Source organism: Hippopotamus amphibius, chromosome 6 (assembly GCF_030028045.1).
Source record: "Hippopotamus amphibius kiboko isolate mHipAmp2 chromosome 6, mHipAmp2.hap2, whole genome shotgun sequence".
NCBI lineage: Eukaryota > Metazoa > Chordata > Mammalia > Artiodactyla > Hippopotamidae > Hippopotamus > Hippopotamus amphibius.
Genome location: NC_080191.1, coordinates 42352255 through 42376177, shown reverse-complemented (window position 1 = coordinate 42376177; position 23923 = coordinate 42352255). Strand labels below are relative to the sequence as shown.

The following is a 23923-nucleotide window of genomic DNA, read 5'->3' as shown; positions in this document are numbered from 1 at the left end:
GATGTCCACTCTCATCACTATTACTCAACATAGTTTTGCAAGTCCTAGCCATGGCATTCAGAGAAGGAAAACAAAAGGAATCCAAATTGGAAAAGAAGTAAAACTGTCACTGGTCACAGATGACCTGATTCTATACATAGAAAATCCTAAAGATGCTACCAGAAAACTACTGGAGCTCATCAATGAATTTGCTAACGTTGCAGGATACAAAATTAACACACAGAAATCTTTTGCATTTCTATACACTAACAGTAAAGGTCAGAAAGAGAAATTAAGGCAACAATCTCACTTACCATCACATCAAAAAGAATAAAATACCTAGGAATAAACCTACCTAAGGAGGCGAAAAGATCTGTACTCTGAAAACTATAAGACACTGATGAAAGATATCGAAGATGCCGCAAACAGATGAAAAGATATGCCACGTTCTTGGATTGGAAAAATCAATATACTACTCAAAGCAATCTACAGATTCAGTGCAATTCCTATCAAATTACCAATGGCATTTTTCACAGAATTCAAAGAAAGAAGTTTAAGATTTGTATGGAAACACAAAAGACCCCAAATAGCCAAAGCAATCCTGAGAAAGAAAAATGGAGCTGGAGGAATCCAGCTCCCTGACTTCAGACTATACTACAAAGATAAAATAATCAAAACAGTGTGGTATTGGCACAACAACAGAAATATAGATCAATGGAATAGGATTGAAAGCACAGAAATAAACCCATACACCTATGATCAATTAATCTATGACAAAAGAGGCAAGAATGGAGAAAAGACAGTCTCTTCAGTAAGTGGTACTGCACAAACTGGACAGCTACATAGAATGAAATTAGAACATTCTCTAACACCATACACAAAAACAAACTCAAAATGGATTAAAGACCTAAATGTAAGACCAGATCTATAAAATTCTTAGAGGAAAACATAGGCAGAACACTCTTTGACATAAATTGCAGCAATATTTTTTTGGATCCACCTCCTAGACTTATGAAAATAAACAAATTGGGACCTAATTAAACTTAAAAGCTTTCAAACAGCAAAGGAAACCATAAACAAAACAAAAAGACAACCCACAGAATGGGAGGAAATATTTGCAAAACAAAGCAACCAACAAGGAATTAATCTCCAAAATATACAAACAGTTCATGCAGCTCGATATCAGAAAAACAAGCAACCCCATCAAAAAATGGGCAGAATATCTAAATAGACATTTCTCCAAAGAAGACTTACAGATGGCCAAAAAGCACAGGAAAATGTGCTCAATGTCGCTAATTATTAGGGAAATGCAAATCAAAACTACAATGAGGTATCACTTCACACCAGTCAGAATGGCCATCATCAAAAGTCTACAAACAATAAAAGCTGGAGAGGGTGTGAGGAAAAGGGAACCCTCATACATTGTTGGTGGGAATGTAAACTGGTGCTGCCAATATGGAGAACAATACAGAAGTTCCTTAAAAAGCTAAAAACAGAGCTACCATATGATCCAGCAATCCCACTCCTGGGCATATATTCAGAGAAAACCATACTTTGAAAAGATACATGCACCCCAATGTTCACTGCAGCACTACTTACAATAGCCGAGACATGGAAGCAACCTAAATGTCCATTGACAGAGGAATGGACAAAGATGTGGTACATATATGCAATGGAATATTACTCAGTCATAAAGAAGAATGAAATAATGCCATTTGCAGCAACATGGATAGACCTAGAGATTATCATACTAAGTGAAGTAAGTTAGAGAAAGACAAATGTCAAATGATGTCACTTATATGTGGAATCCAAAAAATAATACAAATAAACTTATTTACAAGAAACACTCACATACTTCAAAAATCTACTTACAGTTATCAAAGCAGAAAGGTGGGGGGGAGGAATAAATTAGGAATTTAGGAGTAACATATACACTCTACTATGTATAAAACAGATAATCAAAAAGGACCTACTGTATAGCATAGGGAACTCTAGTCAATATTCTGTAATAATCTGTACGGGAAAAGAATCTTAAAAAGAATGGAGATGTGTACATGTATAGCTGAATCACTTTGCTGTACACACGAAACTAACACAACATTGTAAATCAACTATACTCCAATATAAAATAAAAATTTTTAAAAACACAGTGAGATATCACCTCACACCTTTCTGAATGGCTATTATTAAAAAGAACACAAATAACATGATGGAGAAAAGGGAACCCCCATACACTGCTGGTGGAAATGTAAATTGATGCAGCCACTATGGAAAACAGTATGGAGGTTTCTCAAAAAAACTAAAAACAGAACTGCCATATGACCCAGCAATTCTACTCCTGGGTATATATCCAAAAATACAGAAACATTAATTCAAAAAGATACCCACAGGGCTTCCTAGGTGGCACAGTGGTTAAGAATCCGCCTGCCAATGCAGAGGACATGGGTTTGATCCCTGCTCCAGGAAGATCCCACATGCCATGGAACAACTAAGCTCATGCTTAAAAAAAGAAAAAGACACCTGCACCCCAATGTTCAGAGTGCCAAGATATTTACCATTGCCAAGATATGGAAGCAACGTAAGTGTCCATCAACAGATGAGTGAATAAAGAAGTTATAGTATATGTATACAATGGAATATTACTTACCCATAAAAAAGAATGAAATTTTGCCATTTGCAGCAACATGGATGGACTTGGAGGGCATTACACTAAGTGAAACGAGTCAGAGAAAGATAAATATTGTATGATACCTCTTATAGGGGGAAATCTAAAAAATACAACAAACTAGTGAATATAACAAAAAAGCAGACACACAGATATGAAGAACAAACTGGTGAACCAGCAGGGAGAGAGAAGGGGAGGGGCAATATGGGGGTAAGGGATTGAGAGGTACAAACTATTCTGTGTAAAATAAGCTACAGGGATATATGTTGTACAACACAGGGAGTAGCCAATGTTTTACTCTGACTATAAATGGAATATAACTTTTGGAAATTGTGAGCTAGTGTGTTGTACACATGTAGCTTGTATAGTATTGTACATCAACTATACTTAAATTAAAAAGTTTTTAATAAAAAAAAGTAACATTAGGTATTAGTGCCAAGATTGGTAAAGTTCAAAAGAGAAAGTTTTAAACCACTGTTTAATAATATACACTAAAAAACACTAGGGCTGACAATCACTTTGAATTATTGGATCCCTAATACCTTGCAGGAGATTAAACGGAGAGGGTTACAAAGCATGGCTAATGTTGGAAGCCACTGAATGGCTAAGAACTAATGTCTGGCATTAGACTTAGGTTTGAACACCAGGACTGCCATCATGCACCAGCTGAGGCTCGGGAAGTCATCTGTGTTCTCCAGGTCTGGATTTCTTCATCTGTATGTGGGAGGATCATGCTTATCTCCTTGGTTGTCTTAATAGTTATCAAGGGTGGGGCTTCCCTGCTGGTCCAGCGGTAAAGAATCCGCCTTACAATGCAGGGGATGCAGGTTCGATCCCTAGTGGGGGAACTAAGATCCCACATGCTGTGGGGCAACTAAGCCGGTGTGTCACAAACTACAGAGCCTGTGCACCCCAGAGCCCATGCACCACAGCTAGAGAAGAAAAAGCCCACTGGCTGCAATAATGAAGATCCTGCAGGCCACAACAAGACCACCCAATGCAGCCAAAAGAAAAAAAAAATTAAGTAAATTTTAAAAAAACTTTAAAATAGTTATCAAGGGAGAATTAAATGCGAGTCAAGTACATAGTAATCGTTCAATGTTACAAAGTTTGAGTTTGAGATGCCTGTGATAGACAGGGCCTCTAGTAAGGCCAGCAGGAAACTGCCCCAGAAGGTAGGAATGTCATTGTTTTTCTAATACTGGCCTTGAGTGCCACTGGTCTTTTTTTTCCCCAATGTGCTCATTCTAGGTATTATACCAAGCAAGCTAAAAAGAAGTGAGCTCATTTCTCTAGAAGAGTATTAACAGGTTTAGAGTTCCTAATCATTTTTGAGTTACCATAATACTATTTAATTTCATAATCGCTCCTCCTTCTTCTACCCTTCCCAAAGTGTTTTCTTTCCAAGAAGAATTAGTTACTTTACATTTTTATGTATTTGGAGGCCCTTCTTGACATCATTTGACACAATGAGAGTTACCTTTTTGCCTAAAAAGTGGGGTCGGGGAGAGATTAAATATTTCTCCAGAAGTTTCTGTCAACATTGGCCAGCCCTCAGGGGGTGCTTTAGGAGGCTGAAGCAGTGAGAAGAAGCTTCTAAAGCAGTTGCTGTGAGGACATTTAGGCAAATCATGTTCAGATTGTATTTAATGATTCCTTTTTTCTCCCCAAATGGAGTTGCCTTACGAAAAGAGCTCAGAGAGGTGATGGACTAGGATGGCAAGAATCTGGAGGCCCTTGTTGGATTTGAGGGTCAGGAAAAGCATCCCTTGGTGTGTTCCATTGCTCGCTGTGGAGTCATCCTTCCCCCTCAGAATGACTGACGGGAATGTGCCTCTTGGCTCTGAGCTGCACCTGTCCTCTGCTGTGATTATGTTGCCAACTGACAGGAGGGGATCTCTGGCTGGAATGTCAGTGTCCCAGACTTATGGGAGTTTGGATTTAATTGGGGGAGGGTCAGAAAAGGTAAGCGGGGAACCAACATCAATGACTGACATCATTTCACCAAGGTAAAAACAACCAAAATAAAATTACTCTCAAGGCCACTCTCAGGGCCCATTCCCTTGGGCCATACATCTACATATCTGAGGAAACATCTGGGAAAGGGCATGTGCCCTTTCCTTACTGGATTAGGCTCCTGTCGCTCACATAGTTGTGGTTTGATTACCCTCCTTTTTTGACTGCCTATTCTTCCTTGTCTCACTTCTCCATTCTCTTGCAGGAGTTCCCTCCATCATCCAGACAGACTACATGTACTCGGATCCTTACCATAGGGTGTGCTTCCAGGGAAAACAGAACTAAGGGTATTATGCTAAGGTCTATTAACATAATTTTATAAAACAAGTAACATTTTATCTCCTGAAAAGAGCATAGCTCTTGTTCTTAAATGAATGAGTACATTTAACTTGGAAGACCCACTCTAGTGTTTTCATTTTCATTATGTCACATACATACACCAGTCACTGAAAAATGTTTTCAGTCTAATTCAGTTCTTACTGGATATAAATTAATAATAGTGAACATGCTTTAACTTCTGGGTGAATATAGGCCTGTGATCACTGAAGTGTTAACACCATTATTTTCCCTACTGTTTATGTTTGGGGCAGTGGTTGAATTCTGTTTTCTCACCTTATACTCTAGATCTCTTGTAGTGATAGCTCTACTTTTTTTTTTTTAAATCCTACTTTTCTTCACAGTCCTTAAAGCATCTCAGGGTGTGACCACTCAACCCTGCAGCACTGTGCTGCTGGCACCCAGCTTGTGAGAGTTGGAATATTGAGTTTCTAACATTTTCTGAAAGAATCCCCCCCCCCAAAAAAAAATCTAATAACCTTTCCAAACACATGCTAAACTCAGAATATTAAGTACTTAAAAAAAAATAAATTTCTACTGCTACTTATAAAAATTGCTCATGAGGGAGGGATTTCTTTTTCCAGATATTTTATAGGGACCACATGGAATTGGTAAGGAAATATAAATGGTTAAGTGCTGTGTTTTGTAACTAAATAAGAAAGCTATTACAATGTTACATAAATATGCTCATAAGATTCCTAAAATATGTTCAGCTGGTCTTTACATTTTGTAGTTTTCATATCAAAATGCTTTAATTTACACTTATAAACAAATTTTAGTCACAAATTTTAAAAGTTCACGTTTAAAAAAATTACATTTTAAAATAGCACTTTTTATAGTAGGATACAAAATTAATGCAGAGAAATCTCCTGCATTCCTATACACTAGCAATGAAGAAGCAGAAAGAGAAATTAAGGAAACACTCCCATTTACCACTGCAACAAAAAGAATAAAATACTTAGGAATAAACCTACCTAAGAAGGCAAAAGACCTGTATGCAGAAAACTACAAGACACTGATGAAAGAAATCAAAGATGATACAAACAGATGGAGAGATATACCAAGTTCTTGAATTGGAAGAATTAACATTGTGAAAATGACTATACTACCCAAAGTAATCTATAGATTCAATGCAATCCCTATCAAATTACCAATGGCATTTTTCACAGAACTAGAACAAGAAATTTTACAATTTGTATAGAAACACAAAAGACCCCGAATATCCAAAGCAATCATGAGAAAGACAAACAGAGCTGGAGCAATCAGGCTCCCTGACTTCAGACTATACTACAAAGCTACAGTAATCAAGACAGTATGGTACTGGCATAAAAACAGAAATATAGATCAATGGGAGAGGATAGAAAGCCCAGAGATAATCCCATGCACGTATGGTCACCTTATCTTTGACAAAGGAGGAAAGAATATACAATGAGGAGAGACAGCCTCTTCAACAAGTGGTGCTGGGAAAACTGGACAGCTACATGTAAAAGAATGAAATTAGAACACTCCGTAACACCATACACAAAAATAAACTCAAAATGGATTAAAGACCTAAGTGTAAGGCCAGACATTATAAAACTCTTAGAGGAAAACCTAGGCAGAACACGTTATGACATAAATCACAGCAAGATCCTTTTTGACCACCTCCTAGATTAATGGACATAAAAACAAAAATAAACAAATAGGACCTAATGAAACTTAAAAGCTTTTACACAAAGAAACCATAAACAAGACAAAAAGACAACCCTAAGAATGGGAGAAAATATTCGCCAACAAAGCAACTGACAAAGGATTAATCTCCAAAATATACAAGGAGCTCAAAATCAAAAAAAAAAAAAGACAAACAACCAATCCAAAAATGGGTGGGCAGCAGACCTAAATAGACATTTCTCCAAAGAAGACATGTAGATGGCTAACAAACACATGAAAAGATGCTCAACGTCACTAATCATTAGAGAAATGCAAATCAAAACCACAATAAAGTATCAACTCACATTGGTCAGAATGGCCATCATCAAAAAAATCTAGGGACTTCCTAGGTGGTGCAGTGGTTAAGAATCTGCCTGCCAATGCAGCAGACACAGGTTCAAGCCCTGCTTCAGGAAGATCCCACATGCCGTGGAGAAACTAAGCCCATGTGCCACAACTATTGAGCCTGTGCTCTAGAGCCCACGAACCACAGCTATTGAGCCCGTGTGCCACAGCTATTGAAGCCCACATGCCTAGAGCCTGTGCTCTGCAACAAGAACCCACCCCAATGGTAAGCCTGTGCACCACAATGAAGAGTAGCCTCTGCTCTCAGCAACTAGAGAAAGCCCATGTGCAGCAATGAAGACCCAACACAGCCAAAAAAATAAATTTATTTAAAAAAATCTAGAAACAATAAATGCTGGAGAGGGTGTGGAGAAAGGGAACCCTTCTGCACTGTTGGTGGGAATGTAAATTGATACAGCCACTGTGGAGAACAGTATGGAGGTTCCTTGAAAAACTAAACATAGAACTACCATATGACCCAGCAATCCCACTATTGGGCATATACCCTAAGAAAACCATAATTCAAAAAGATACACGTACCACAATGTTCATTGCAGCGCTATTTACAAAAGTCAAGACATGGAAGCAACCTAAATGTCCATCGACAGATGAGTGGATAAAGAAGATGTGGCACATATATACAATGGAATATTCCTCAGCCATAAAAAGGGATGAAATTGACCTATTAGTAGTGAGGTGGTTGGACCTAAAGTCTGTCATACGGAGTGAAGTAAGCCAGAAAGAGAAAAACAAATACCGTGTGCTAACACATATATATGGAATCTAAAAAGAAATGGTACTGATGAACCTAGTGGCAGGGCAAAAATAAAGACTCAAATGTAGAGAACAGACTTAAGGACACAAGGGGAGAAGGGGAAGCTGAGACGAAGTGAGAGAGTAGCACTGACATATATACACTACCAACTGTAAAAGAGCTAGTGGGAAGCTGCTGCAGAGCACAGGGAGATCAACACGATGCTTGGTGATGGTGACGACCTAGAGGGCTGGGACAGGGAGGGTGGGAGGGAGGCTCAAGAGGGAGGGGGTGCGGGGATGTATGCATAAATACAGCTGATTCATTTTGTTGCACAGCAGAAACTAACACAACGTTGTAAAGCAATTACACTCCAATAAAGATCTAAAAAAATAAAAATAAAAGGCAATGGGAGGCACACACAGACAAAAATAATAAAATAGCACTTCTCAGCTAACAAAATTTTTTAAAACATTAATTTGGGACAGTGTTATGACCCACCAGTTGTGTCTTTCATACATATTTAAAGTACTCCAAATTTAAATCTCCGATGATATTGATATTTATTCAGGTAATGTTTTAGTAGAGATATAGGAAGTATTAAGTCCAAAAACCTTAAAAGCTTGCTTTCTGATAGAAAAATAATCTTTTGCTCATGTTCTTTAACAGGAAGAAATGAAATGGAAATGTAGCATAGTTTAAAAATTAGAACGTAGTAGAGATGAAAATGGCATTCTATCCAAAAGACACGACCACTTCTGTGTTGACTTCTAGGTTTCCTGCAAATCATGAATGATATCACCCTCTTCTTAATCCTCTGAGTCAGTTCAGAAAAAGTTTGTGTTTCCTTTCAGTATCTCATCTAGGCTAGGAGCACAGCCAGATGTATTTATTCCTCACTCAACCTAGAAAACCTGCTTCTCATCGCCAAGCAAAGCCAACTTGTTTTGCCTCTTAGCCCCAGTTACAGAAGAAAACCAGCATCCTTATTAAGGGGCCATCCTGAACGCTCCTGCCCGGCCACAATTTACACCTGTGGAACTCTGCTCCTGCTTTGGCTTCCCTGTTGGGACATCGGTCAAGGCTGCAACTGTTGCCCATGATGCATTCCTTTGCACTTGGTGCAAATTCCCATCAGCATTGGGACGCAAAATCCCAATCTACGAGAGGCACCCTGAGACAAAGAGGTCAGTCCGCTCAGAGGTGTGCTGCAGGACTTCTGTCCAAGATAAACACAGCCAGATGCTAGGTAAAGCGGTAAGGACAGATTTTAATCAATACTATATTGTTGCAATAGAGAAAAGAATTCAGGGTAAATGACACACAACTTTAATTTGCACAGAGGTGATGGTGTTTTAAGGGGAGAATGAGGGAATAAGGAGGCTGAGCAGGCACTAAGGAGAGCCAAGGAGGTGAAAAATTACAAAAAGCTGGAAGAGAGGTGCTGGTCCATGTGAAACTCATCAGTTTGTCAACTGGCTCTTATCGAAGCTGGGCTCCTACCCTCCTGCAGAGGGTGGGCGACGGGGCCCTATCTTCGGATGTCGGCTGGAACAGGGCTTCTCATCCCTGCCTTTGCGCGTGCCGTTTCCTCTGCTAATAACACCCTCTACTTCATATGAATGTTTGGAGGATTCCATGAGGTCTAACATATAAAGATCTTAGCACCATGCTTAACCCACAGTAAGCATTAGGTATTTATTAACTAAATAAAAAGACTCATCCTTTAATATTCAGCTTGTGTTTCTTCCTTCAAGATGCCTACTTTCCTCTCAGAGTCTCACTGTAGGTTAGGTGTTCTTCCTCTTTTCTGATACTAGCTCCCTGAATATGCCTCTATTGTTACAGCTGCCACAATTATATATATTCATGATTCTCTCCCCCACTAGACTGAATCCCTGAGGGGAAAGATTGCTTCATTCATCTTTGTACAGTATTTCCAAATGTCCAGCATGGTATCTGGCACCCATTAGGGACTTAGTAATGATAACTGTTATAATGGAGGGATGCTTCCATGCATGCATGAAATCCTCGTCTTGACTTATTGGGCAGCTTTTGAAGTATCGATTAGCCCTTTATTCTCGAACATCTTTTCTCTAGTGGATGTTCTATCAATTAGAGGTCAGTTGCAGACAACAGAAACCACCACAGTATTTTCAGCAGAGGGGGATTTAAACACTGTTACAATTGGTGGAAGGACTGAAGAACATGCTCTAGACTGGGCCTTCAGGAGTGACTCCCAGATCACAGCAGATATGACCCACTAGGAGAGCTATTTCCTCTCCCACTCAAGAAGATGAGAATTCAAGAAGCTGCCCATGTAACCACTGACTTCAGGAACATATTGCCTTTGCTGAGATCCAGAGATCAGGAAGCCACCACAATTGAACTTTCTGCTAGAGCCACACAAGTAAAACATGGATTCCCAGGCCTTTGCCTCTTGTACCTCAGGAAGCTGGTGCCTGAACGCTGAACACTGGCCAGGAGGAGCAGAGGGAGCCAACAATCCCACGATCTTACTTGCCAGCAGCAGCAGTTCAAAAGTGCTATCTGCATCTTTCAAGTCTCACTCAGATCACCTGATTCTCAGAACCCACATCACATCCAGACCCTCTGGTTGCAAGGAAATCTGGGAGATGTAGTTTTCAGCCCTAACACCACAGAAAGGCATCCTAGACTCACAGTGGATTGGATGTTAAGTTAACGCACAGTATCTTCCACAGCTCCTGTGGCCCTGCTGCTGCCCTGGTCCCCAGCCCCAACTCTGTATTCTTCACCGAGTCTTCCTTCTCTTCCCAGCACCCCACCCAACATTTTACCCTTAATCATCATCCATTCCCCCAAAACTGCCTTGAATAGCAATTATACCAACATTCATTTCCTAGCCCAATTTACAAATCTTAATTTCCAGCCCTGCTTCCTTCCTAAGGTTGTTCTCTTGGTCCGTGTGCCTGTCAGCTGATACCACTTGGGCATCCTGCCAGCATTTCACACTCAGCGTGTCTAAAATTAACCTTATCATTCCCTCCACCAAATCAGCTCTACCTTTAGACATCCCTATCTTTTATCCCACCACCATTTCAGTCATCCATGTTTCAAACATGAGATATTCTTTTCTTTTTCTTCCATTGGACAGTCTCCAAGTTTCCCTATTATCCAACTTCTTCTAAACTGTTTCCACCCTGTCTACTGCTGCACCTTGCAGCTGCACACCACTGCTGAAGCACCTCTTGCCTTAGAAGACTGAAAGTTCAGACACAGTTGCCTCCTCACTTTGAAGGCTCACTCAGTTTGAATGAAACACAGGCTAAAATGAAAGAAAAGCAACAGATTGGTACCTTAACTCTGAGTTTTTGTCTGCCCATTCCTTGAGTTTGCCTGTTGTGGGATTATGCATGTCTGATCCCCACTCAGATCCTCAAGACTGAGAAAAATCCACCCTCAGGCCCACAGCTCTACCAGGAAGTTTTTCTGATTATGGTCTGCCTGTTATCTACCTTTTGCTATCTGTACTCCTCTATCACATCAGTGGGAGAACAAAAAATATGGGGCATAGGCATCTGGGAACCTGAACAAGTAGGTACGTACTCATTTGTTGTCTTATGTCCACTATCCTGCTAAATGCTGGCCACTTTTTTTGAAATATGTTACCTCTAAGTCTACCTTTACATTCCTACTCTCATCATCTTCATTTCTACTCTGATCACATTCTTATCACCTAATGCATGGACCACGCTCAAAACCTTTTGTTTCCTTATAAGGAAACAATGTCAGCTGATGAATTTTTTTTTTCCTCACGCTGCATGGCTTGCGGGATCTTAGTTCCCCAACCAGGGATTAAACTCAGGCCCACAGCCGTGAAAGCACCAAGTCCGAACCACTGGACAGCCAGGGAATCCCCTGAAGGTCTGTTTGTTTTTTTTGTTTTTTTTTAATTTATTGGCTGCATTGGGTCATCTTGCTGCACACGGGCTTTCTCTAGTTGTGGCAAGCAGGGGCTACTCTTCATTGTGATGTGTGGGCTCCTCATTGTGGTGGCTTCTCTTGTTGCAGAGTGCAGGCTCTAGGCACGCAGACTTCAGTAGTTGTGGCTCACGGGCTCTGGAGAACAGGCTCAACCGTTGTGGCGCACAGGCTTAGTTGCTCCGTGGCATGTGGGATCTTCCTGGAGCAGGGATCAAACCCATGTCCCCTGCATGGGCAGGCAGATTCTTAACCACTGCACCACCTAGGAAGTCCACCCTGAAGGTCTTTAAAAGGCAATTCATCAACTAATTTTGGCTCAAGGTAGATGATTACTCCAGATCAGGAAAAGATGACAACATCTAACACAATCTTCCCTTTATGTTCAACAGAGACCAAAAAAGTCGGGTATGAACAGTCAGGTTTTTATGCACTAAGTACAGTTTCTTTCTCTTATATGGAAATACAAGTAATAAAAACGTTTTTTGCCATTTGTTTTATCTCTAAGCTTTAATGAATTTTGTAGCTTGTTGGTAATTGCCTATCCAAATCTGTATCTGGGCCTGGAAAGTCAAAGAAAATTTCCTATATTAAGTAGAAAATACAATTATAATTAAAATAGTTCTCATTCATTGTGTATTTACTATATGCTGGTCACTGTGTTAACAGCTATTATGCATTGGCTCCTTTAACTCCTTTAATCCTCACAACAACCTCTTGAGGTTGGTACTATTATCCTCTGAGACTTAGAGAGGTACACAATTCTATGAAAACCATACAGCTCATAGGTACACTGACAGGGCTAGAGCCCAGGTCTGCTTCCAGGGCCCAAGTTCACACCACTGCGCCATCTATAACGTAGGGCCCAAATTCACAATTACTGCTCCATCTATGATGTGACCTCCAAAATGAGTTCATTGAAATCAGTGTGTTCTGTCTGTGAAGGGAATTATTGCTTTAGTTTAATAGCAAATTCTCAAGAAGGGTAACAAAAAGAAGCTGCATCTTATTTATCATTGATAAAACAGAGAGATCAACGAATAAGTAAATATATTTGAAGATAATTGGAGTAAGGTTCTTCATTCTCAGATAGAATAGTTACAAATATGGAAACCCAGTGGTGTTGAATTAGATTTGGAGGTATTGATGTGAATGCACAATATTTAACATAGATGATAGATAGATGATAGATTATATAAATAGGGATTTCTGTCCATATGTACATGTATATGCATACATATATTTCTTAGCTCTGCCTACTGAGAGGACCTAGAAGCAATGACAATCTATTAGCAATGATCACATCTAGGGCCTAGATATTGGTTACTAAAGATCATCTTCCACTAAAAGGAACCAGGGGTCTTTGGAGAAATGGCTGCTTACAGGGCAAATGTAGGGAAAGTACAAAATGAGTTTGATATATCTTATGTCCTGGAAAGTGGGCAAGTACCTTAAAAATTATGGGAACAAATCAAAAGCATACAGGAACCAGTGTGAAAGGCCTTCCACTGGCCAAATCTAGGACAACTTGAGCACCAAAATAATAATGATAGTCAGAGACTGTGACGCACTGAATAAAACAGAAACTGATGAGGCCATACTGATTAAAAATAGAAGACTCTCACAAATTCCAGGTAATACATATAGAAAGATTATGGAATCATAAAACCATCATTTTGCAATTATAATGATAATTGATTCAGGCAATAATCACCAATGAATACCACAAATAGTGGGTGGAAATTTGATGAGCAACAGCATACGTATATAGTCTTAAAGTATCTTTCCACAAAATACCTAATATTAATTTAAAAAGTTAAAAAATACTTACTAATGTTAACGTAGAGAAACCTGTCAAATCTCATCGTAAGTGATAAACATGAGCGCCGGTCCTAGTCATGGGTCAGATCCACATGTGTACCCTCCTATGATGCACTCAGAAAACACTGCATTTCCATATTCTTGCCCAAAATGCATAACTTAAATTTAACAATGCTGCAACATCAGACAATCTCAAAATAAAGAGCATTTTACAAAGTAACAAGCCTGCACCCTTCAAAATGTTAAGCCCATGAAAGGTAAGGAAAGATAGAAACATTTCCAGATCTAAGGAGACTAGAGAGCAAACCTAAGAACTAAATGCAAATATGCTCCTTGACTGGCTCCTTTGTCTAGAGAAGACAACATTGGAACAACAGTCACAGTTAAAACAAATAGCTGGGGGGAGGGGGGAAGCTGGGAAATAACTGGTGGTGAGTATCAGTGTTCATTTCCAGACTGTTCTCTCATCAGATGGGGGAGTACTCTTGTTAGAAATGACAAACTAAGGCATTACAGGGTAATAGGGAGCAGGTCTGCAAATCTCAAATAGCTTAGAGGGGAAATATATGTCATATACATATAATAGGCATTTTATATACGTGTGTGGGTGTGTATCTGTGTGTCTATTTGTACAGAGACCCAGTCACGAGGCAAATGTAAAAAGTTAACTAAGGGTGGGGGGAACTTCCCTGGTGGCGCAGTGGTTAAGAATCTGCCTGCCAATGCAGGGGACACGGGTTCAAGCCCTGGTGTGGGAAGATCCCACCTGCCGTGAAGCAACTAAGCCCGTGTGCCACAACTATTGAGCCTGTGCTCTAGGGCCTGTGAGCCACAACTATTGAGCCCATGCTCCACAACAGGAGAAGCCACCGCAATGAGAAGCCTGCACACCACAATGAAGCGTAGCCCCTGCTTGCTGCAACTAGAGAAAGCCCGTGTGCAGCAACGAAGACCCAATGCAGCCAATAAATAAATAAATAAATAAATAAATAAATAAATAAATTTATAAAAAAAAGAAAAAAAAGTTAACTGGGGAACCTCCGTGAAGGATATATATGGGTGTTCTCAGTGTTGTTTCTGTAATTTTTCTAGAATTTAAAATTATTCCAAATAAAAAATCTTTAAATATATGTACATAACTTTGGGATGATCTCCGTTCCTTCTGCCTGCCATTAGCACAGAAAATATAACAACTGTAATCTAGTTTAAGGATCCCATTCACAGCTGTGCTGTAAACCAGCACTACGACCACTAGCGAGTCCAACAGTAACAATGGCTTCCACCTGTTGAAGTCTTACTCTACGTAGAGGCAGTGCCCAAACCACTTTATACACCATACACACCCTCCTAACAAAGCCAGGAGGCTCAGGGGGCCTCAGCACCTTGCCCAGGACCACACAGCTGAAGGGGGCAGGGGCAGGCTGTGAATTCAGGCTTTCCTCATGAACTGCTCAGGCTACAACCACTCTGCTACCCTAGTTTATAAAAAGACAAAACTGGGGACTTCCCTGGTGGTCCAGTGATTAAGAATCTGCCTTCCAATGCAGGGGATGTGGGTTTGATCCCTGGTTGGGGAACTAAGACCACACATGCCCCGGGGCAACTAAGCCTGCGCGTTCTAGAGCCCATGTGCCGCAGTTACTGATCCCACACGCTCTGGAGCCCATGTGCTGCAGAAAGAGCCCAAGCACTGCAACGGAAGAGCCAACATAGCCAAATAAGTAGAGAAGTAACAAACAAACAAAATGTGATGGTGATGGGGTGAAACTCAGATACTACAGCATTAAAAAAAAAAAGACAAAATTGCACTAAATGCCTGCTAAACCTCTTTTTAGCACTGAGATTCTATAAGGCACATTTCCAGGTTTCTTTTCTGGAGATTGTGATTCATTTGGTGTGGTGGTGAGGGTGTCCTTGGGTGACTCTTAGAAGCATACTTGCAGGGGTCATGTGTGTGCGATGCCTTCACCAGGGCTAATTGGTTTGAGGTGACATCTGGACCCCCAGCCTGGTATTTTCTCTTGACTTGCGTGTAGGTGACCAGAATCCCCCTCTCAGCCATCTTTGCTGCACAGCACACTTCTGGAGCTAAAACATCAGAGCTGCTCTCTATGAGAAAATCAGCTCATGTCCTTGATTTACGTGCAGTGACCACACGTCCTGGTTTGCTGGAACAGTCCCCATTTAGCCTGCTGTCCTGGGATAGGTACTAGGAGCTCCCCTTTTTCCTCTTGCAGGTGTCTCTGTTCGTATACACCTCCTATCAGGCTGGCCCTCCTTGCTGGTCTGGCTGTCAGAGCCTCCCACAGGCAGTCTGTCTCCTGTGCACCCAATCTGTCCCCACTCTAACCAGTGGATCTCTGACCTAACCAGGTTACATAAGCCTTTAAGGAACCACTAGACCACGGGAGTCATTTATAGTTTCACTAAACACCGGTATAGATTTTTCAGAGCTTCATGCATTCTCTTAAAATCACATACATACAAATATTGCTCATCAAGTCAAATTTTCAAGCTCAATACTTTCCTTGCTGTAGACAGCATATGTTTGTGTAAAGCCTAAGCACCTCATGCTGATAGCTTTGTCTTTGTATCATGACCATTTCACTGTGAAATATAACTCTCTATAGTCTTGCAGCTCAGACTGGGTTCTCAGCCTGCTCCCTGGTCCTCTCTTGATAATGACATCATCACTCACTCTCCAGCTGGAAATGACAAGGGTTGCCATGACAAAACAGAGACTCTGCTGGCAGAGGCTTTTGTATGTGGGTGTATATATCCTCTGTGCCTTTGACTCTCAGGGTTGATGAAATGGGCTCCTCTAACAGCACGGAAATAACAGTAAAATACAGATGTCACAGGCGATATGACAAGATCTTTTTTAAACATACACCAAGGCAATAAAGCCTTGAAAAGAGGTGATTATTTAAGCTGCGTAGGCCCGAAGAATCCAGATGTTTAGTTATAAAATGTTTTCTTCCAGTGCTAGAGATAAGCTCTCCGGGAACACTGAACTCTGCTAAAGAATATGAGTTGTCTTTCTTTTCATATTCCTATTTTTTTTTATAAATCAAAATGCGACAAGAACCATTTAAGTGAGCAAAGGGTCAATAATGTGAATAATAGCAACTGTTTGTGAAGGGCTGACTCTGCCTGCGTCAGACTCAGGGACCTGACACACATCATTCTGAATCCTCCCACCAGCTGGCAGAGGTAAGCAACGTTATTCCTATTTTAGAGATGAAGAAACAGGTTAGTGCCAGAACTGGGATTTGAACCCAGGTCATCTTGACTCCAAAGCCTATGCTTCGCCTACCAAACACAGCCCAAGGAAAGTGATGCAAATAAACTTTACAATTAATGCTCATTATTTGGGCTTGACATTTTAGGGATGAGTTGGAAAAGGAATAGAAAAAATAGATTTGGGAACTAAAGTACCCGTGAGCCTTATCTTCCTGTACAAATCGCAGCTCTGAGATAACTTGATGAATAAAGCCAGCACATAAAATCAACAGTCATGGGCTATAAATATTAACTTTATTCTCCATTTTGTTCTCTCCATGCTGTTCCCATGGAGACACAGCTCCTCAATTTATCTGGAATTTAAACCGCCCAGGGGATGTGACGGTGAGGGCTTTGAGAGCCACTTGGTAAGAGGCAGGCGCTGTGCAAAGCTTCAACCCCTGCCTGAGCGCACTCAGCCCCTCTCCTTCTCGCTCTTTCTCTCTTTCTCTCTCTCCCATTTTCATTAGAAACTGACGGTGAGATGGATTTTGTAATGAGATATGGACTCAATAAAATTCTTCTCCATTTGCAAACGTTCTCAGGGAGAAAAAGAAACCTCTATGGTGACCGGCCATTTGTAGGCAAGCCTACAGCCACCCTTCTGTAGAGCTCCTCTCCCAGGGGTAGAAACCATCCCTAGATCTGGTAGACATTACTGATACCCATGGGTCTAATTAGACACTCCACACCCATGCTGAGCACTGGCTTAATTAAAACATTTGTGCTGCCATTTTAATTCTGAGATATACATTTCATTCCCTGCAAACAGTACAGATTCTTGAAAACAAAAATCACTTTCAGATGGTCTAATGTGTCATCAAATGCTGCCTTGTGTTTTTATCTCAAATGAGACCTATAATTTGGCCGTTATGGCACTATTTTCTTGTTTCTCTAAGATAGGTATTGGCGGGGGGGAATCTTAGGTCAAAAAAAAAAAATTCTGCTGTCCCTCAAAGGGTCAATACTCAGTATATGAACAATTCTTGACAGACAAATGAATGGCTAAGAACGTTAGTACTGAAAGGCAAAACCTAACGACAATGATAAAGTCAAACTGAATTATCTTAAAAAGAAAGAAGAAACAACTAAGTATAACTCATTCCTGTCTTCATTTTTCTTTTTGGTTTCTCTCTTTTCTTGTCTTCATAAAATTAGAAGGAAGACTTTTATGGATGTGTGATTGAAGTTCCTACGCCCCTTTTTTTTTTGCCTTGCCTACAGAATAAATTACCTTAAAATTGGAAAGGGGGTAGGAATCAAAGTTTAGTCCTCACCTTATATATACATATCCCACGAACAGGAAAATAAAAAGTAATCGTAGCTTCTACAGGTTGAAGGCTGGCTGTGTCTGCTATGAGCCAGGCTTTTAAGATCTTCATCTCCATTTCCAATTGAATTCTCACAGCATCCTTGCAAGATAGGCAATAGTAGAGCCATTTTATCATTTTCCCAGTGAAGAAACTGAGGCTTAGAAAAATTAAGGAAGCTACCCAAATCTCACATTTGGTAAAAACCTAGGGATTGAAACCTAAGTGTATCTCATTCTAAATGTTATACTTTTTTCTACTGCTCCATGCTGTCACTCAACTGCTGTACTTTAGGCATCCAAAGTATAAGAAACATGGTGATAAAGACGGAAAGTGTTTCTTTAAACCCTAAAACCAGGTATGTTTAAAGGGAATAGATTTGGAAGATTTTCATCTAACATGATAAAATACCTGGGACAAAATAGGAGTGAAATGAAATAGCTCCTCTTCTCTCAGAGAGAGTAACTTAACTTGTACTGGAAATTTCCACCAATATATTTTACCATGCACCTGCATCAGCTTGACAGTCTCCTCACTACAGGCTGACAGAGCAATTTTGTGGAAAACATTGGCACACACTACTCACTGCCCTGCTTCCCCCTCTAACCATACCTCCTCCTATCCCTCCCTCTGAGCCCTCATCCTATTCAAGGCCACAGAAAATGGGATTAAAGGAAACACAGCCAGCTAAGAAATCCTTTCTAACCTGGGCATTTTCTGAACACAGCATATAATCTTTATTAAGTACTGGCTGCCCTTGTCATGGCTCCTTCTCCACTGGGATTTATCCTCTCAGGAAATGTATGATAAAGAGCAGAAGGAGAAAGAATACAAATGGGCTGAATGTGTTATTCCAGCTTTCAGCCTAAATGAAAAACAACCAAGCTTCCACAATTACATCAGGTAATACTGGCTGCTTTGAGTCACATGCTATGCAAATGTGTGTATTTTTCAAAGACCAGATCTATTCAGAGGACCCCTAAGACTTCGACATCAGCACAATTTTGTTCTAGTCGTTAATAGGACCCCAGGGTACCAAAGGCCTGTTCAACATGGGCTCCAATATTTCTCAGCAGTTCTGTGAGGAGGCTCGTCACTTGCAATGTGTACTGCTTTCTAAGGATTATTTCAAATGAAGAGTCTCTGTCCTTCTTTTATTCCTACAATCATATCATCATCTATTTTTCTTCTCTTCCTTCTCTTCTTCCTCCTTGTTCTCTTCTCCCTCAAATTTTACTGAACTCCTTTATACCGTGTAGTTAATATTTATTGATTGCAGTTGGTAACATTGTTCTATTTACTTACTATATCTCTCCATTCGTATACCTTCTCACAAATGAATATCTTAAGATTTTCTGCAGGCTAACTAAAAACAATCTTCTTAATTAATGTAAATGTTCAATCATATTTCAGGAAGAAAGACGTCATGACATCCAGCGCAACTCTAAACATTTTCAGAGTTCACCGCAAAAGCAATTTTTAAAAATCCACAAAGAAAGTGAGCCTCACTATGGAGTAATTAAGATACAATATACTTCACCTCAAAAGAAAATCCAAGCTTTTGCTCACTCAGGACTTAAAGCTAAGGCTTACACATTTTAAGTGGTTTGTTCTGGGCTGGCCATGGAATGATCTTATTAGGACATGAAAAGCCTCTTGCATTGAATTCTCACTAGCAGATATCACCCCATCTGGGACCAGTAATTCAGATCCAAATGGGGCCAATCAGCTCAGCAGGAATGATCTCAGAGCCTGCTCTGTTTGTAATGCTGCAAGTCTAAGAGATCGCCAAACCTAGAATCAAACTGGCAAGGATAAACATCCTATAGGATGTTGGGGTCACAGGAGGGCTGAAGTTACCCTGTCATGATTAAGAGTGCAGGATTTGGAATTCTGACCCTTGTATTTAAATTCTAACTGTGCCACTTACAAGCTGTCAACTAACTTCTCTGTTCCTGTACTCTCATTTGTAAAATGTGCATAAAAGTAATACCTACTTCCTAGGGTGAATAAGGACTAAATGACATGAGATGTGGAATGCATTAATAGTAGTGCTTGACATAAATATTAGCTATTATTATTTTTGCTATGAATATTACTATTATTACGACAGCAAAAGGAAGATTAAAGCTGTTGTACTAGGCCTGGAGATATAGTATCTGAATTTGTGGGAGTATTTTGCAAGATTCATTAGCTCGAGCAAAGAGCACATATCTGATTGTTTTGCCTTGGGTTTTAAAAGAAAATATATCTTTTAACCTTTTTGTATTGTGACATATAATTCACATGGAGAAACATAGGTAAAATATAAATTATAGCTAAAGGAATTATGTTAAATTTAACACCCATGTAAATCTCCCAGGTCAGAGAGGGTATTATCAGAACCCCAGAAAACCTCGGCATGCCCTTTCCAAAACAGAAATCCCTCCATCCTCAAAAGTAGCCACTATCCCTACTTGAATATAATCACTTTTTTGGCTCTCTTTATGCTTTAAACCTAAGCATACCTAAACACCATAGTGTAGTCTTGCTGTCTGTCTTTTTACAGCAAATATAAATGGACTCGTACAGTGTGTATATTTCTTTGTTTCTGGTTTCTTTTGATTCAACCTTGCATCTGTAAGATTCCACATTTTATTTATTTTTGTATTTCACTGGATGAATATGTCACAATGTATATATTGTTTCTGCTCTTGATGGACATTTGTGTCGTTTCCACTTTGGACATTGGATATTAAAAATATTGCTGTTATCCGCACTTGAGCACGCACTCACACACATTTTATATACCTCGTGTGGAATTGCTTGGTAACAGAAATGCACATATTCAAATTTAGTTGACAATGTCACGGTGTTTTTTGAGATGATCAGTGTACCATTTACACTCTAATCAACAGTGATGAGAGCTCCTGTTGCTCCACATTCCCACCCCAAATTGGTCTTTTTTTTTTTTTTTTAAATACTAAAAAATAAACATTTTATTAATGAAGGTCTGAAAAACATATGCACCAAAACAAAAGTGACTACTAATGCTAAATAAAAAACCTTCAAAAAATGTGTACCACATGATTCAATTTTTTAAACCTTACAAAAGCTATATTATAAATACAAAGCTCCTATTAGAGTACTAACAATACTGTTCATATAAAGAAACTTAACAGTAGTAAAATATGAATACATAAGATGCTTATTTTTGGTCCTTTTGGAAAAAAGAACTAAGTTGTTTTTTGTTGTTTTTGTTTTTTTTTTTAACACGGCTCCAGGCACAAAAATAGAATATAAGATGATAACTGCAACATTCTTAGTGTTTATCCTTGTAATTCTTTAAATGTCACCAGTCATAATAGCAATGAATTCCTCTTGATTTATTTCTCCATCACCATCTTTATCAAATTCTTCTATCATAGCCCGAAGTTCTTCATCACTCATATTTTCACCCAATTCTCTGGCAACACGTCGCAAATTCCTCAAGCTTATTTTACCTGAATCATCATCATCAAATAGTTTAAATGCCTTCAATATTTCTTCATGTGGATCTCTTTCCAATATCCAGTCTGTCACAACTTCATTAAAATCTTCAAAGGTGATTTTCCCTGTGGCTTCTCTGTCATAATCTTTAAGAATCTTCAGTACGTCAGCTTTTTTTACATCAAATCCCAAGGCTCTCATTGCCACCTTTAATTCATGATAATCTATTGCTTCATCTTTGTCTGTGTCAAATAGTTCAAAAGCATCTTTAATTTCTTGTTTCTGTTCTTCAGAGAGTTCTCTTCTTTTTTTCCTCTTTGTTTTGTCTACTACAAGCTCATTTCTCAGAGCTAAACTCATTTTCTCTTCGGACAGAGACGTTCGTCTCGAGAACGATTTTAAGCCCCTATCCACGGAAGCACGACTTTCAACAGCCATTCAACAGACACCAACCCAAATTGGTCTTGTTAGACTTTTTAATTTTAGTTATTCCCATGAGTACGAGTGGTATCTCATTGCCTTTCCTGGATTACTAATGAGATTGAGAACTTTTTCCATCTTTAGTGGCTATTGGGATATGCATGTCTCTTGCCCATTTTTCTTTTGGGTTTTGTCTTTTTCCTACTGATCGGTAGGAGTTCTTACTATAATCTTGCATGTGATTCTTCTTGATTATGAGTGTAGCAGCTGTCTTCTCCTAATTTTTGCGCTTGCATTTTCACCCTCTTAATGGTGACTTTTGATGAACAAAAGTTCTTAATTTCACTACAATTCAAGTTATCGATCTATTCCCTTACGACGGCTCCTTTTGTGTGTCCTATTCTAAAAACATTCCCAACCCTGAGGTCATGAAGATAGCCTATTTTGTCTTTGAAGATCTTTATTGTTTCATCTTTCTCAAGTAGGTCTTTGTCTTACCTCGGGCTGCCATAAAATACCTCAACTGGATGGCTTAAATAGAAGATATTTCTCACAATTCTAGAGGGTGGAAGACCAAGATCAAGGTGCTGGCACTGGTTCGCGGTAAGAGCCCTCTTCTTGGTTTGCAAATGGCTATCCTCTCATGTGTCCTCAGTGACAGAGAGAGAGAAAGAGAAAGAGAGCTCTGCACGCTAATCCCATCATGGGGGCCCCACCCTCATGACCTCATCTACACCTAATTTCCTTCAAATGCCATCACATTGCACTTTGGGCTTCAACATGTGATTTTTGGAGGGGGACACAAACATTCAGTCCATAATAGTCTTACACTGGGAATTCGTTTTTGTTAGCCATCTAACTTAATATTCTTTTCTGCATAACCAACAGCCCAGCATTATTTGTTGAAAAGTTGTCCTTTAGCAACTCCTCTGCAACACCAATCAAATGTCCATTTTATGTCTTGGTCTGTTTTTCACTTCTCTGTCCTGTCCGCATGGTTAGGATACTCAAGGTGAGCAAATCCTCCTTTATTCTTTGTCAAGTAGGTCTAAGACCTTTACATTTCTGTAGCAACTTCAGAACAAATTTCATTCTAAAAATCTGTGGGAATGTTGTTTGGGTTTGCATTGAATCTGGAGATAAATTTTGGGAGAATTGATTTATAAGAGTCCTCTGATCCACAAAAATGAGATCTATACTTCCTTGTTGAAATCTTCTTTAATGATTTCTCCCAATAATATATTACAGTTTTCTAACTAGAGTACATTTTCTTTAGAGTTATTTTTAGGTATTTGATATTTCTTTTTCTTTTTGGCTGCACTTCATGGCTTGCAGGATCCTCATTCCCCGACCAAGGATGGAATACAGACCGCAGCAGTGAAAGCACTGACTCCTAACCATTGGACTGCCAGGGAATGCCCAGTATTTGATATTTCTTGATTTTATAGGTGGCTTATTTTTAAGATTTTATTTTCTAATCATTAGTTGCTTGTAAATAGCTACACAAATGATTTTTTTAAATTTACCTTGTATCAGCAATCTTGCTAGACTCTTACTAGTTTAATAATTTAACTTAAAATTTTTTTCTCTGTATACAATCAGATCATCTAAAGAATGAGTTTTATTTGTTCTTTCCCATATTATAGCTTTTTGTCCTTTTTCTTGCCATATGCATTGGCTAGGACCTCCAGTACCACATGGAATAGAAGTAGTGGTAGGAATCAGCCTGGGCTTGTTCCTGGCCTCAAAGCAAAAGTTTTCAACATTTCATACTTAATAGCTTTTGCTGTAGATTTTCTGTAAACAGACTATCATATAAAGGAAGTTCTCTCATACTACTATATCTACTGACATTTTTATCATGAATGGATGGTA

General features: G+C 39.5%; 1 protein-coding gene across 1 annotated transcript; it reads right to left on the bottom strand.

Moving 5' to 3' along the window:
- Window positions 1–21121: 21121 nt before the first annotated feature.
- Window positions 21122–22090, bottom strand: LOC130855250 (centrin-3-like). The gene has a single exon (XM_057738563.1). It carries the CDS (start codon window positions 22064–22066, stop codon window positions 21485–21487), a length of 582 nt encoding a protein of 193 aa, XP_057594546.1. The 5' UTR covers window positions 22067–22090; the 3' UTR covers window positions 21122–21484.
- Window positions 22091–23923: the final 1833 nt, after the last annotated feature.